Below are 14,607 nucleotides of genomic sequence, written 5' to 3'. Positions count from 1 at the left end.
CGCATTGGGCTACCTGCTCAGCAGGGAGCCTGCTTCCTCCTCTCTCTGCCTGCCTCTCTGCCTACTTGTGATCTCTATCTGTCAAATAAATAAATAAAACTTAAAAACAAAAAACAAAAACACTTGACTTTAAAAATAAATAAATAAATAAATAAATCAGTAAACTTAATATTAGGAAAATTCTGGAAGACTATGACCTGCCAAAGAAAGATTAGTGGGCGGCCCATCCAGGCATCCCCATTGGGTCACCTGCACCTTTCATTGTTTCTGGGCTTTTTACAGCTCTGACACAGACAGAAGGCTAATACTAATGCAAAGGCTCCCATCCACAGACATGCAAATTTAGCCCCTGGAATGCAATTGATTATTGGCTTGTGGATATTGGGGAGTCTTGCTAATTTTTGCATCTATTCATCATAAGTTCATGTCAGCATTTCCTGTATGAGGACGGCTTTGACTCCATCTTTGAATTAGCTGGACGGTCATACACGTGCCCTCATTAATAATGAGTTACATAAAACACATAAAACGTGTTCATTTCATATTTGTACGCAGCTGGTTAAAATAAATTCTTTTGAACAGTAATATCTTTTAAAAGAAAAAAAAAGTCCTCATTCACTTCCAAGAACCAACGTCAACAGGCTGGTTAGTCTCAGGTTCACTGTTCATCGATCTCATGCTAACAAACATCTGATGTCGAAAACGTCAGAGGTTCCAAAACACTGCCCTGCCCAGCGACTGAACCTCCAAATGCTGAAGCTTCTCTTCCTTCAGAATCTGCTCTCTCTAGGCCATCCGACTGTCTGTGTGGCCTCTAGAGCCAGCCTGTTGGGGGAGGGGCAGGGACAGGGGTCCAAGCTTCCTCCCTAAGGAACTTTAGCAAGTTATTTTCCTTTTTTTGTGCCTCAGTTTCCAAGTCTGTGAAATGGGATTCTCGTCCTGCATCAGACAGTGTGGGGATGATTTAACACAGGCATGGAGTACCTGCTCAAGAAATGTTGGATGGGGGCGCCTGGGTGGCTCAGTGGGTTAAAGCCTCTGCCTTTGGCTCAGGTCATGATCCCAGGGTCCTGGGATCGAGCCCCGCATCGGGCTCTCTGCTCAGCAGGGAGCCTGCTTCCTCCTTCTCTCTCTTGGCCTGCCTCTCAGCCTACTTGTGATCTCTGCCTGTCAAATAAATAAATAAAATCTTTAAAAAAAAAAAAAAAGAAAGAAAGAAATGTTGGATGATTTTGCTTTCCTTGAAACCATTTTGTCTACTGCCACAACAGATTCCAAATCTAGTATCCGGGTCTGACCTCTTCCCTGAACCCCAAATCTCGTGTCTAACTCCTGGACCCGCATTTTCTTGCTGCTGATCAAGGCAGTCTACAAGGAGGTGTGGAGCACTTCCTCTACCTGGAAGCACCAGACTTATGTCCTTTGCTCCTGCTTTCAAGGAGCTGTAGGTTGAACAGAGGAGAAGTTAAGCGCAATTAAATGAGTACGTGAGAAAGAGACAAAAGAGCCAGTTGAGATCGATGCTATGAAGAAAAACAAAACAGGGCGAGGGTAGAGAGAAATGACTGGATAGGAAGTGGGGGGCGTCTGCTTTACACAGGTAAGAAGGGCTCTAGTGAGGGTGTGACATTTGAGCTAAAGGCGCTAAGAACTTTCTTGGTGGTGGGAATAGCAGGTACAAAGGCCCTGAGGCAAGCCTGAGCTTGGTAACTTGCTTATTTCTGAGACACAAAAAAAGGCCACGTGTGGCGCCATGAAATGAGGTGCAGAGGAGTTGAGCGTGGAGGTAAAGTCAGGGACAAGGTCACCATTCCATCTGCAATCCTTCTACTACTCAGACTCAAAATATTCCAGAATGTTCTTTACCTTCCCATACCCCACCCTTTACATTTCCATGCATCTGCCAAACAAAGCACTTCAAAACAAACGTTGGATGCTATCAGTTTTCCTGCTGTTTCCGAGAATCCTTCAGCAATTCTCCATCAATTCATGCAACCCTGACTCCCCTCCATCAGGACCTCTTTATCTGACTCCATACTTGACTCTCCCCCCTCATCTCCCTCTATTTTTCAATGAAGCTGGAAAGTGTGTCCCAAGTAGGACCCACCATGATTCTTCCTCCACGTGTCACTTACTGGGATAACAGCCCCCCTACAAACCCAGGTGGCACCTCCTATCCAGTGTCTTTCCTGCTTTCTCAGGCTCCTGACCTCCCACACCAGCAGAGCACATACCCCTCCCAGCCTGTGGGGGGGGCTTCTCAGCATGGGGGCTGCTGGGACCTCCCACCGATCAAAGCAAACCCAACTTCTTGACTCCCTCAGCCTGACCCCTCCGCCCGGCTCCCCAGTTCGGTCCCCAGAATCAATCACCCCAAAAAGCCCTCTCAGTCCCAACCATGGGCCAGCCTAGGCACTGGGCCTCAGTGTTTTCTGAAGGCGACTCATCTGCTAGTCACCTAATCCCTTTGATGGGTGCCGCCATCCCATTTATAAGACTGCCTGTCCCTAGCAGCTCCCAATCCCTCACCATAGAAATGTCTGGGAATTCTGCCCTGGTTCCCAGAAGTACATGTTCTACCCCCCCAGGGAATCACAGTTAAGTCAAGGCTTTGAATCCTGTTCTAACTGGTCTCCTGCCGGAGGGATCCGGTAACAAGACATCACCTGCCTGTTCAAAGCCTTCCATGGGCCACCCTATTCATGATATAGCCGAAAGATGAAAACAACACCATTGTCCATCAGTGGATAAATGGATCAACCGATGGCTAAGTATTCCGCGCAAGGGAACACTATTATTCAGCCATAGAAAGGAATGAAACACTGACACAGAAGAACATGAATGCACCTTGAAATCATGATGCTTTGTCTAGGAAGACAGACAACAAAAGCCACATATCTAGGATTCCATTTCTATGAAATGTCCAGAATAGACAACCAGAATAGGCAAATCCATAGAGATATAGAGACGTAAGGCAGAAGGTTACCAGCACCTGGGGAGACGGAGGGATGAGGAGTGACTGCTTAATGGGTACTAAGATTTTGGGGTACCTGGGTGGCTCAGCCGGTTAAGCGTCTCCCTTCAGCTCAGGTCATGATCTTGGGGTCCTGGGATCCAGCCCCGTGTTGGGGTGTTGCGCTGCATGGTGTTCCGTATTCAGAGGGGTGTCTGCCTGTCCCTCTCCCTCTGCCCTCCCCCTGCTCCTGCAAGCTTGCGTGAATAAATGAATAAATAAAATGTTCTAAAAAGAATGGGTAGAGATTTCCCTTCTGGGGTGATGAGGAAGCTCTGGGTCAAGTCAGCAGCTGTACAACAGCTGTACGGCTGTACGACACTGTGAAAGTACCTGACGCCACTGGCCTGTATACCTTAAGGTGGTTCAAATGGCAAATTTTGTATCATTTATATTTCATCACAGCTTTAAAATACCTGCCAGGGCCTTCCCAACTCACTTAGGATAAAATCCCAAATCCTCCGCCCGCCCTCCCTCAACTCCCACCCATTCCACACCCTCCCCCCTCCACTCCAGCCACCTGTCTGCCACCTGGCTGTTTTCCAATGCAACTACTACTTTATTGGGGGGGGGGGTCCCTCTTTTGACCTTGAACTTGCATTTGGATCTCGGTCTTGAGTCGTTCCTGTTAGGTTATGAACTCCGGGAGTATAGAACTGTGTCTTACAGATCATGGGTCCCCTTCGGCAGCACCGTGACTATTAAGGGAACTCAGTGCTTAACGAATGACACAAAACGGCGGCTCCATTCTGCATGGTTACATCTACTTTCTAGCATCATGCCTTCATACCTTCCCATTTTCTTTTCTTTTTCTTTTAAGTAAACCCTACCCCCAACATGGGGGTCAAGATCAAGATTGAGAGTTGCATGCCCACTACTAGGCTAGCCAGGCACCCCCATACCTTTGCATTTTAAATCACCACCTTTCAATCCCTGCTCAAAACCCTCCGAAGGCTTCCCATGACTTCAGAACAGGAGTCCATAACTCCAGCCTTCGGGCCACATCACCTGCCCAACCACCTGTTACCTTCTGGCCCTCAAGCTAAAAATGGGTTCTCACATTTTAAAATGGTCAAAAAAAGGGACCCGGGCTGGCTCAGTTGGTGAAGCATGCAAATCTTGACCTTGGGGATGGAGGACAGTTCAAGCCCCCATGTTGGGTGTAGAGACTACTTGAAAATAAAATATTTAGGGGCACCTGGGTGGCTCAGTTGGTTAAGCCTCTGCCTTGGGCTCCAGCAGCAATCTCAGGGTCCTGGGATAGAGCTCCACATATGGCTCCCTGCACAGTGGGGAGTCTGCTTCTCCCTCTCCCTCTGCCCCTCCCCCTGCTCATTCTCTCTCTCTCAAATGAATAAATAAAATCTTTTTTTAAAAAATGAATAAAATAAAATCTCTTTAAAAATGGTTTTAGAGGGGCACCTGGGTGGCTCAGTGGGCTAAAGCCTCTGCCTTCAGCTCAGGTCATGATCCCAGGATCCTGGGATCCAGTCCTGCATCGGGCTCCCTGAACACGGAGCCTGCTTCTTCATCTCTCTCTCTCTGCCTGCCTCTCTGCCTTTTTGCGATCTCTGTCTGTCAAATAAATAAAATTTTGAAATCTTAAAAAACAAGCAAATAAATAAATAAAAATTTAGAAATAATAATAATAACAATGGTATAAGAGGGGCACCTGGGTGGCTCAGTGGGTTAAAGCCTCTGCCTTCAGCTCGGGTCATAATCTCAGGGTCCTGGGATCGAGTCCCGCATCAGGCTCTCTACACAGTGGGGAGCCTGCTTCCCCCTCTCTCTGCCTTGCCTCTCTGCCTACTTGCGATCTCTCTCTGTCAAATAATAAAATCTTATAAAAAATGGTTGAAAAAATCATAAAAGTAATTTGGAGCATGCATAAATTAATGAACTCCAAATTTTGTAGTGTCCGTAAGTCAAGTTTTCCAGGCACACCAGCACAGGTATTCATTTATTATCTAGGGCTACACTCCAGTAACAAGGCCAGGGTCAAATAGTTGCAACAGAGACCAGACATGGCCCTCAAAGCCTACATGGCTATGGTCCTTTACAGAAACCCTTTGCAATCTCGCTTTCAGAAGAAAATGTTTTTTCAGAACCGGGCCTGCAGAGTGCTGTGGGGGCCGGTTCCTGCTCTCCTGCCCTCCGATGCATCACAGGTGACCCACACCCTCCCGCTCTGCTGGCCTCCTTCCTTAGCTCCTCCCCCAACCTCCCCCACCACTTTGTTTCCAGGCTTATTCCTACCTCAGGTCCTGAGCACAGGCTGTCTCCTCCACCTGGACCGAATTAGATCGCATGGTGGCTTCCCCTCATGACTCAGGTATCATTGCAAAGGTCACCTCTTCCGAGGGGCCTTTCCTGACCACCCATCAGATACCGAATCCTGTCTGTTTCCTGGGACATCAGCCTGTTACTGACTTCCTAGGACTTAGCACAATATGTAAGCACCTTATTCCTTTGTTGACTGTGTGTCTGTGTACAGAGGCAGGGACTTTGTGTACCCATTCACCAGTACTCCCTGGGCCAGCACAGGCCTGGGGCATAGTAGTTGCTCAATAAGTATTTGTTCACAGACTCTTTTTCTTCTTCCACAAAGCAGTTTCTATAACAGAGCTTCCATAGATCGGCTGTGGCCCTAATTCCCTAATTTGGCTTTGGCCCTTCTTGCTGAATCTATCAGGTAGAATCGTAGTCATAATTTTGTACATGAATATATATATATATATATTTTTTAAGATTTTTATTTATTTGACAGACAGAGAGGGAATACAAGCAGGGGGAGTGGGAGAGGGAAAAGCAGGCTTCCCGCTGAGCAGGGAGCCCGATGTGGGGGTCAATCCTAGGAGTCTGGGTGGGATCGTGACCTGAGCCAAAGGCTGATGCTTAACCGACTGAGCCACCCAGGTGTCCTTTGTACATGAATTTAAAAGGTTAAATACCAGTAATTTCAACATATTTCAATATGTAGAAATATAAATAAGCTAATTCTCCCCTTCAATTGTTCCCAGCACTCCAGCCACCTTGACCTACCTTAGGGTTCTCAAAATGTGCCAGTTGTCTCCTGCCAACTAGAACATAGCCCTTACGGACCTTTGCACATGCCCTTTCTGCTTTGGATCCTGGACCCAATGTCACCTCCTCTCCGAGGCCCCCTAGGATCACATCCTCTCACAAAAGTGGTTTCCTTTTCTTCCCAGCACTTAGCACATTCTGAAACTCAGCGCTGCATTTGCTTTTCAGGGAAGCTTGTCGTTTTCATATTCCCTGGCATGACCCCAGACTCTAAAGCAGGCCTGGCACTGGGGAGTCTCATCAATGTCTGTTCACTGGAGTGAATGTAATTCCTCGGGCTTCTGTACATACTTTTTTCTTTTTTTTTTTTTTTAAGATTTTATCTACTTATTTGTCGGTGGGTGAGGAGCACCAGTAGGAGGAGTGGCTGTAGAGGGAGAAGTAAGCTCCCCACCGAGTCCCAATGTGGGACTAGATCCCAGGACCCTGGGATCATGACCTGACCCGAAGGCAGAGGCTCAACCATTTGGAGCCACCGAGGCGTCCCTGTACATGCCTTTTAAATAGTCTGCTTAAAACTGGGTACCAAACATAAACTTGCTAAGTGACTGGAGTGACTTATATGGGCTTCAACTTCCTCCTACAGCCACCCCTGCCTCCACCAACCTCATTGTCATGACGACACCATCAGCATCAGCACCAGCACCAGCATCTCGGCCTCAGAAGAGGGGCGGGCGCCAGCGGGGGCCTTTGTGCGCCCGGCATTGTTCTGAGCACACTTCCTGTATTAATTAACTGAATCGTCCTGACAGCTCTACGAACCAGGTGTTCCTGCCCTCATTTTGCAGATGAGGAAACCGAAGCACAGAAAGATGAGGTCATCTGCTCATCTGGAAAAGCAACATGTTCGCAAGAAAAATGAAGTCCAAGCCCTCTCGGCCTCTAACATCCCAAGAACCTGCTACCATTACAGAGATGGGGACCGAAACAGGCTGAAACTCCAAGGCAATCAGGGACTGACAGAGCCACAACGACAACAACAAAAACACACCAGAGACAAAGAATCTCAGACCGAGGGCAGTCTGACCCAAACCCAACTCCCAGGAGCTCTTGGGCCACCAAGCTCCCTCCCAGGCACTTCCCGTGCAGTTCTGAAGCCCCAGACTTGAATGTCACCCTTGACCTCTCCCTCTCCCACCTCCCAGCCCAGAGCTCTGTGGGATCTACCTGAGCTGTTTGAATCGCCGACTCCGGCCGCGTAGCTCCATCCTGCAGAGCAGCGGGCCGGCTCCAGAGCCACCATTATCTGTTATCTGGGCAGGAAGGGAACAGCCTCCCACCAGCCCCCGGGCTCCAGGCGGATCCCATCCCCCACCCTGAGCGGCCGGAGGGATCTTTTGAAATTTCAATTTGGGCCAGGACACACCCCCCTCCCCACCCCCACCTCTAAACCCCTTCAAAGGTTTCCCATTGTTCTCAGGCCAAAGTCTCAAATTCTTCACTAAGCTTTCGCAGGCCTGCGGGATTCCCTTCTGCTGCTTGCTCTCTGGGCTCCCAGTGCTTGGAAGGATCTGAGGCCAGGCTGGCTGGGTTCAAATCCTTACACTTCCATTCTTTCACTGTGTGACCTTGTGCAAGTAACTTAACCTCTCTGAGCCTTTACAATGTGGGTAACGCCTCCCAGAGGGTCATCAGAACTAAATTAGTTCCTGTAGCAAAAAAAGGTTATTTAGCGTTGTTTGGCACTACTTGGTGATCACTGTTGTTATCAGGTAACTCCTACTCATCCTTCAAATCCCAATACAAAATTAATGTCTTCAGGGTAGGCTTTGTGGACCCGCTTCCCAATAAATCAGACACAGTCACCCTACTGTATGTTTCCCTCATGGTGCTTATGGCAATCGTGGTTTAATACCTACTACATGTTTAATAACTGGGTACAAATTCCCTGATTGGTTTCTTATTTAGTGTCTGTTTTGCCCAATTCTGTATCTGTCCTGCACATAGCAGGTGCTTAAAAGTAATTTGGTGAATGTTGAGCAGGAAATGGCCACATGAGTCAACTCCGAGGATGACCAGATCTCTAATTCTCAAGTAAAAGCATGAGCAAAGTCAAGTTCTAATGAGGACATCAGAACCCTGGAGCCTGATGGGGGGCCCGGGTTACAAAAGGAAGCAACAGGGGCGCCTGGGTGGCTCAGTGGGTTAAGCCTCTGCCTTCGGCTCGGGTTGTGATCCCAGGGTGCTGGGATCGAGCCCCGCGTCGGGCTCTCTGCTCAGCAGGGAGCCTGATTCCCTTCCTCTCTCTCTGCCTGCCTCTCTGCCTGCTTGTGATCTCTCTCTCTCTCTGTCAAATAAATAAATAAATATCTTAAAAAAAAAAATACAGGATGCTCATGTTTAAAGTTGAATTTCAAATAAATGCACAGTTTTTCTAGTCTAAGTATATCCCATGTTTCATTGGGCACTCCTGACCCTCTGGTCCCATTACACTCTGCAAGCAGTGTGTGCACTCAACTAACTTTCTGTTTTGGAGTCCTGAGCCTCGTGGAAGGACCACTCAACCCTCTCGGTCTGTTTCTGCCTCTGGGTAAGGGACTGAACAGCACTAGCCACTTAAGGTCAGTTAAAGACTGCAGCTCTCTCCCACTCCATTTTTCTGGACACCATCTCTAAGGCCCTCACCACAAACCCGTGTGAGTTATGCAGCAAGGATGGCTGAATGCGTTTTACAGAGGCGGAAAACTGAGGACCATTGGTTCAAGGAAGGGCCAGTAAGCCAAGTCCCCAGTCTTCAGGATTCTCCTACTGAAAGCCCTTCTTGACTCTCTATCGGATGTGACTATGCAGTAAACTGGAAGCTACAGAAGGGCAGAGACTTGTCTTTGGGTTTGGGGATCGACCCCCTGCCCAGAGGCCAGCACAGCACCTGGTCCTTATTAGGCGCTACATAAATGTTTATAGAACCAATGAATACAAACCCACCAGAGTCTCCATGACGTGGTAAGAGGGTGAAGCTCTTGTGTGCTCTTCCCGTCTCCCTTTCTCTCTCTCTCTCTCCATGTGCTGGGTCTTGAGCCCAGATCTGCCTTCCTGTGCTCTCTCCATGGTACCAACTAAAAGGGGGGGGGGGGGGCGCAGGGGAAGGAATGGTTAAGCTTAAATGGGTCCGAAATGAAGCAAAACAACAAAATGTAGCTTCAAAAAGCAAGAAACACGACCTTGGAATGTGAAAACAGCCATGCTGGTTGTTTTCTCGCTGGGAAGAAGGGACCTTGAGAACTTAATTCACCACAGTTGTTTTCAGCAGTCATTAAACACCTGCCATACCCTACCATTTGCTGGCAAATCGCCCTGAAACAGTAAGGGAATAAATGAATTCCCAGGAGAAAAGGAGTTTCTAGGGTGTCTGGGGAGATGTGTGGAATCCAACCCGGAGAACCCTGTGAGAACACAGAGCTACAGGACGGACTTACTGAATAACGCTCTGGAGAATCAGCCACTGGATAAACAAGGGCACCCCCTGTTCCTGTTCTTAATGGCCCCCACCTGGACTTGAAGTCCGACATGAACGCCGGGGTCTGACTCAGGCAATTATTTTCTATTTCCCACCAATGTTTTCTTTTTTCAGTGCTAGGGATGAGATGGTTGAGGGTTTGAGACCCGTTTCATTGGGAGTCACGCTCCTTGTAATTAACCAGAAGCGACTTGGAGGCATTTTCATTAGGTTCTTACCTTTGGGGCACTTCCCCTGTGACCAGTGCCAGCCTGGTCACGGGATCTCAGCCTGACCAGGGGACGTTTCTCCATGGACTTCCGCTACCGACGTGCTCATCTGGAGAGATCCTTGAGCTTCTCTGGGAGTCTTTATCTGGAGATGCCCAGCCCCACCCCGCAGTCACCCTCTATGACATCACGCTGCTGTCCCGAGCACGGAGGTTATCAGCAATCACACCACATGCTCCTCTTGTTTATTGACTTGTTGGCTCTGGGTCTCCCCAATGAGGCCCTCAGCACCACCGAGACCAGATGCTGTCTGACCAGTTCACTCTGGAACCCCAGCCCCACAGCCAGCGATGGGGCTAAGCCTGGGGACAGGATAAATAATAGCAATAATCCTGACTGCTGGCTGACTGCGTACCAGCCTTTCGATTTTTTCATCTGTTAAGCCACTGAACCCTCACAGCGTTGTGAGGCCAGCATCTTGATCCCAATGCTTTGCACTGGCAGTTCCCTCTGCCTGGAATGCCCTTCCTGCAGATGTCCACAGGCCTCTTCATTCAGGACTCCGCTCAAATGCCACCGACTCAGGGGCCTTCCCCCAACCCTCCGTGAAGCCAGCACCCTTCAAACCCAGTCCCTGCTGCTGGCGGGTAGAACTGTGTCCCCCCAGAAAAAGATATGTTCAACTTGCATCCCCACACCAGTCGCTTAGATTGGGGCCTTTTCGGAAATAGGATCCTTACAGAGATAATCAAGTTAAAATGGGGTTAGGAGGGTGACCCTAATCCAATATGACAGATGTCTTTATATAACAGGGAAATTTGGACACGGGGACGGACAGGCACAGAGGAGAGACGATATGAAGAAAAGCACAGCAAGATCTTATGGAGACACAGCCTTGGAGTGAGGCGTCTTACAAGCCAAGGAGAGCCACAGTTGCCTGCAACCCAGCAGAAGCAAGAAAGGGGCTAGAAGGGGCGCCTGGGTGGCTCAGTGGGTTGAAGCCTCTGCCTTCAGTTCAGGTCATGATCCCAGGGTCCTGGGATCGAGCCCCGCATCGGGCTTTCTGCTCAGCGGGGAGCCTGCTTCCTCCTCTCTCTCTGCCTGCCTCTCTGCCTACTTGTGATCTCTGTCTGTCAAATAAATAAAGCACCATTTAAAAAAAAAAAAAGAAAGAAAGAAAGAAACGGGCTAGAAGCATTCTTCTTCAGGGCCCAGCTCACAGTTTGGTTTCAGACTTCTGGCTTCCAGAATGGTGACACAGTAAGTATCTGTTGTTTCCGGCCACCCAGGTTGTGGTGATTTGTTAGGGCAGTCCTGGGAAACCAGTCCACCTGCTTTATTTCTCTTCCTTGCTCTGATCACCACCAGCCCATTGCATAGGCTTTACTCCACTGTTGACTCCCGGCACCCACATGGGAACACGAGTCTCTCAAGGCCACGGTCTCATGTTCGCACAGCTGTTACAAGGCCTCGCATTTATTTGTTCCTTCAAGAAGTATTTATTGAGTGTCTACTATGTGCCAGGTCCCGCTGTAAGTGCTGGGGACACAGCGTGAATGCAGCAAAGACAAAGATCCTTGGATTTTTAAAGCTTATGGCCTATTAAGAAGAGACAGATAGGGGCGCCTGGGTGGCTCAGTGGGTTAAGCCTCTGCCTTCGGCTCGGGTCGTGATCTCAGGGTCCTGGGATCGAGTCCCACGTCGGGCTCTCTGCTCAGCAGGGGGCCTGCTTCCCTTCCTCTCTCTCTGCCTGCCTCTCTGCCTACTTGTGATCTCTCTCTGTCAAATAAATAAATAAAATCTTAAAAAAAAAAAAAAAGAAGTATTTATTGAGTGTCTACTATGTGCCAGGTCCTGCTGTAAGTGCTGGGGACACAGCGTGAATGCAGCAAAGACAAAGATCCTTGGATTTTTAAAGCTTATGGCCTATTAAGAAGAGACAGATAGGGGCGCCTGGGTGGCTCAGTGGGTTGAGGCCTCTGCCTTCGGCTCAAGGTCATGATCTCAGGGTCCTGGGATCAAGCCCCACATTGGGCTCTCTGCTCAGCCGGGAGCCTGCTTCCCCCTCTCTCTGCCTGCCTCTCTGCCTACTTGTGATCTCTCTGTCAAATAAAAAAATAAAATCTTAAAAAAAAAAAAGAAGAAGAAGAAGAAGAGACAGATAATAAACAAAAAATGTTGAGGAGGACTATGGAGAAAAAATGGAGCAGGAATGGAAGTGGGGAGTTGGGGTGGGCAGCAGTGATAATCAGGGTAGGCAGAGGCCACAGTAGGAAGCCACTAAGTCAGGGCCTAAAGGAAGTGAGGGGGTGCCTGGGGAGGGCCTTGCAGGTGGAGCAGTGGTTTCTAGCCTGGGGCGATTTTGCCTCCCATGTTTGGCAATTTCTGGAGACAGGGAGGTGTTACAGACACTCACAGGGAATGGCCAGGAATCCTTGTGCTGATGGTTACACAGTACCCAGGACAGCCCCAAACGTCCCAGCACGAGGCCAAGAAGCACATCCCCAGTCTCTCTGTGCACCTGTGTGCAAGTGCACAGTGTTGAGGCTGCGGGAATAGCAGGGAGCTCGTTGGGCTGCAAGGTTCTGGAAGAAATAGTGGTGGAGGAGGTCAGAGGCTACCCAGGAAGGGAGGGACAGAAGGACAGCCCGACTGCAGGGCTCGATCCCAGAACCGTGAGATCATGACCTGAGTGGAAGGCAGAGGCTTAACCCATGAACCACCCAGGCGCCCCAGGTGGGCTTTTTTCAAACATGGTCGCTGTTCGAAGGAGCTCCGTTTTTCATTCCAAATAAGACAGGGAATCTGGCAGCTTTTCAGCAGAGAAGAGAGACAGACTGACATGTTCTGAGTGGTTAACTTGGCAGTGGGGTTGGGAACAGATTGACTGAGGGGGCAAGGGCAGAGGAGGGAGACCAACGAGGAGGCTGTTGGAATATTCTAGGCTTGAGGTGAAGGTGGCTCAGAGAGGGTGGGGACTGTGATGGGGGAGAAGGTTCCAGCTCTACTTGGAAAGCTCAGTTGACAGGGTGGGAGAGAGGCATGGGCGGCTTGGGGAGCAGGGCTGGGGGGGCAGTGTTTGGCCAGAACAGCCAGGAGGACAGGGATGGAGCCCACAGGATGGAACAGCAGCAGGAGGGCAGGCTGGGGGAGAACAGGGGAGGGGAGGGAGGAGCTAATAGTTCTCTGGGTGGAGCCGTCCTGGAGGCTATTGGATAATGGGGTGCAGGGGGAGTTTGCAGTGGGGCATAAATGTGGGCGGCATCAGCATGTAGATAGTATCAAATGCCACAGTAGAGGGGCGCCTCACCGGATCAGTCAGTAGAGCATGTGTCACTCGTCCTCAGGGTTATGAGTTCAAGCCCCATCTTGGGTGTAGAGATACTTAAAAATAACACCTTTAAAAGGAAAAAAAAAAAAAGCCATAATACCAATATATGATCTAGAACAGGGGGTTCTAGGTTCAAGAGGATGGTCCAAGGGCCAGTCCCTGGGGCTTTCCACAGCTAGTAGTTTCGGCTACAGTGAGCCAACAAAGATGATGAGAAGTTTCCAGTGACAGGGGATAAGAATCAGGACAGGGGTGTCCTAAGACCCCAGGAAGCAAGTGTTTGAAGGAGGAAGCAGTGACCCCCTGGTCAAATGCTCCTGACCAGTCAGGCTGGGTGAGGCCCGAGTACTGACCACGGGCCCTGGGAATATGGTGGCCACTGTGATTCAGGTGACTGACACGCAGGACTTGACCAACTTTTCTTTCTTTCTTTCTTTCTTTCTTTCTTTTTTTAAAGATTTTATTTATTTATTTGACAGAGATCACAAGTAGGCAGAGAGGCAGGCAGAGAGAGAGGGGGAAGCAGGATCCCTGCTGAGCAGAGAGCCCGATGCGGGGCCTGATCCCAGGACCCCGGGATCATGACCCGAGCCAAAGGCAGAGGCTTAACCCACTAAGCCACCCAGGCGCCCCATGGACTTGACCAACCTTTCTTGATACGATGTCTCACATGATCTCAGAAGCTTGCCACTCCCAGCCATGGGAAAGGAGCAGAGAAAGGTGTGGGTTCAGTTCTGGCTGAAAATTGGGCATTTTCCAATTGTGTGACCTTGGACAGGTTCCCTGCCTGCCCCAGTAACCCCCAGCATTGTCAGGGTAAATGAGATCATGAAAAGTAAAGAGGCTGTCATCCTTGAACACGGTGAAGTCCCTTATAAAGGCCAGGAGTGACTGTTGCCAATGGAGCATTTATGCAAAAACATCATCCTTGAATTCAACTCTCAAGGTCTTTCGGCTTCTGTTGACATCATTCAGCAGAGAACGGATTGAGAATTCTCAACCTTTCAAGAATGCGGCATCCTGTTCATATGAGGTCAAACCTTACTGCTTCCAGGACAAAGAGATTATATTAATTTAACATTTATTTATTTAATTTAAATATTTTATTTATTTATTTATTTGACAGACAGAGATCACAAGCAGGCAGAGAGGCAGGCAGAGAGAGAGGAGGCAGCAGGCTCCCCGCTGAGCAGAGAGCCAGATGTGGGGCTTGATCCCATGACCCTGGGATCATGACCCAAGCCAAAGGCAGAGGTTTTAACCCACTGAGCCAGCCAGGCGCCCCTAACATTTATTTTGAATAGGAAATGCATGTATGTTGTAAAAAATTAAAATACAGAATTTTTTTTTTTTTAAAGATTTTATTTATTTATTTGACAGAGAGATCACAGGTAGGTAGAGAGGCTGGCAGAGAGAGAGAGAGAGAGAGGGAAGCAGGCTCCCTGCTGAGCAGAGAGCCCGATGCGGGACTCGATCCCAGGACCCTGAGATCATGACCTGAGCCGAAGGCAGC

General features: G+C 49.1%; 1 protein-coding gene across 9 annotated transcripts in view; it reads right to left on the bottom strand.

The window, feature by feature from the left end:
- ZMYND8 (zinc finger MYND-type containing 8) overlaps window positions 1-9,894 on the bottom strand; it is a 140,246-nt gene extending 130,352 nt beyond the window's left edge. For 5 of the 9 annotated variants that reach the window (XM_032350431.1, XM_032350430.1, XM_032350451.1 and 2 more), the window contains exons 1-2: window positions 9,773-9,893; window positions 9,023-9,153 (exon numbers count right to left, since the gene is read on the bottom strand). In XM_032350431.1, coding sequence (XP_032206322.1) covers window positions 9,023-9,153; window positions 9,773-9,847 — 206 coding nt within the window. In that variant the 5' untranslated portion in view covers window positions 9,848-9,893. Of the gene's footprint in view, window positions 1-7,264; window positions 7,290-9,022; window positions 9,154-9,772 lie in introns of those variants that run through there. The other 4 variants (XM_032350427.1, XM_032350429.1, XM_032350446.1 and 1 more) reach the window with 3 other exon arrangements.
- Window positions 9,895-14,607: the final 4,713 nt, after the last annotated feature.

This window comes from Mustela erminea, chromosome 7 (genome assembly GCF_009829155.1).
Source record: "Mustela erminea isolate mMusErm1 chromosome 7, mMusErm1.Pri, whole genome shotgun sequence".
Taxonomy (NCBI): Eukaryota; Metazoa; Chordata; class Mammalia; order Carnivora; family Mustelidae; genus Mustela; species Mustela erminea.
This window is presented reverse-complemented; position numbering and strand designations above follow the sequence as displayed.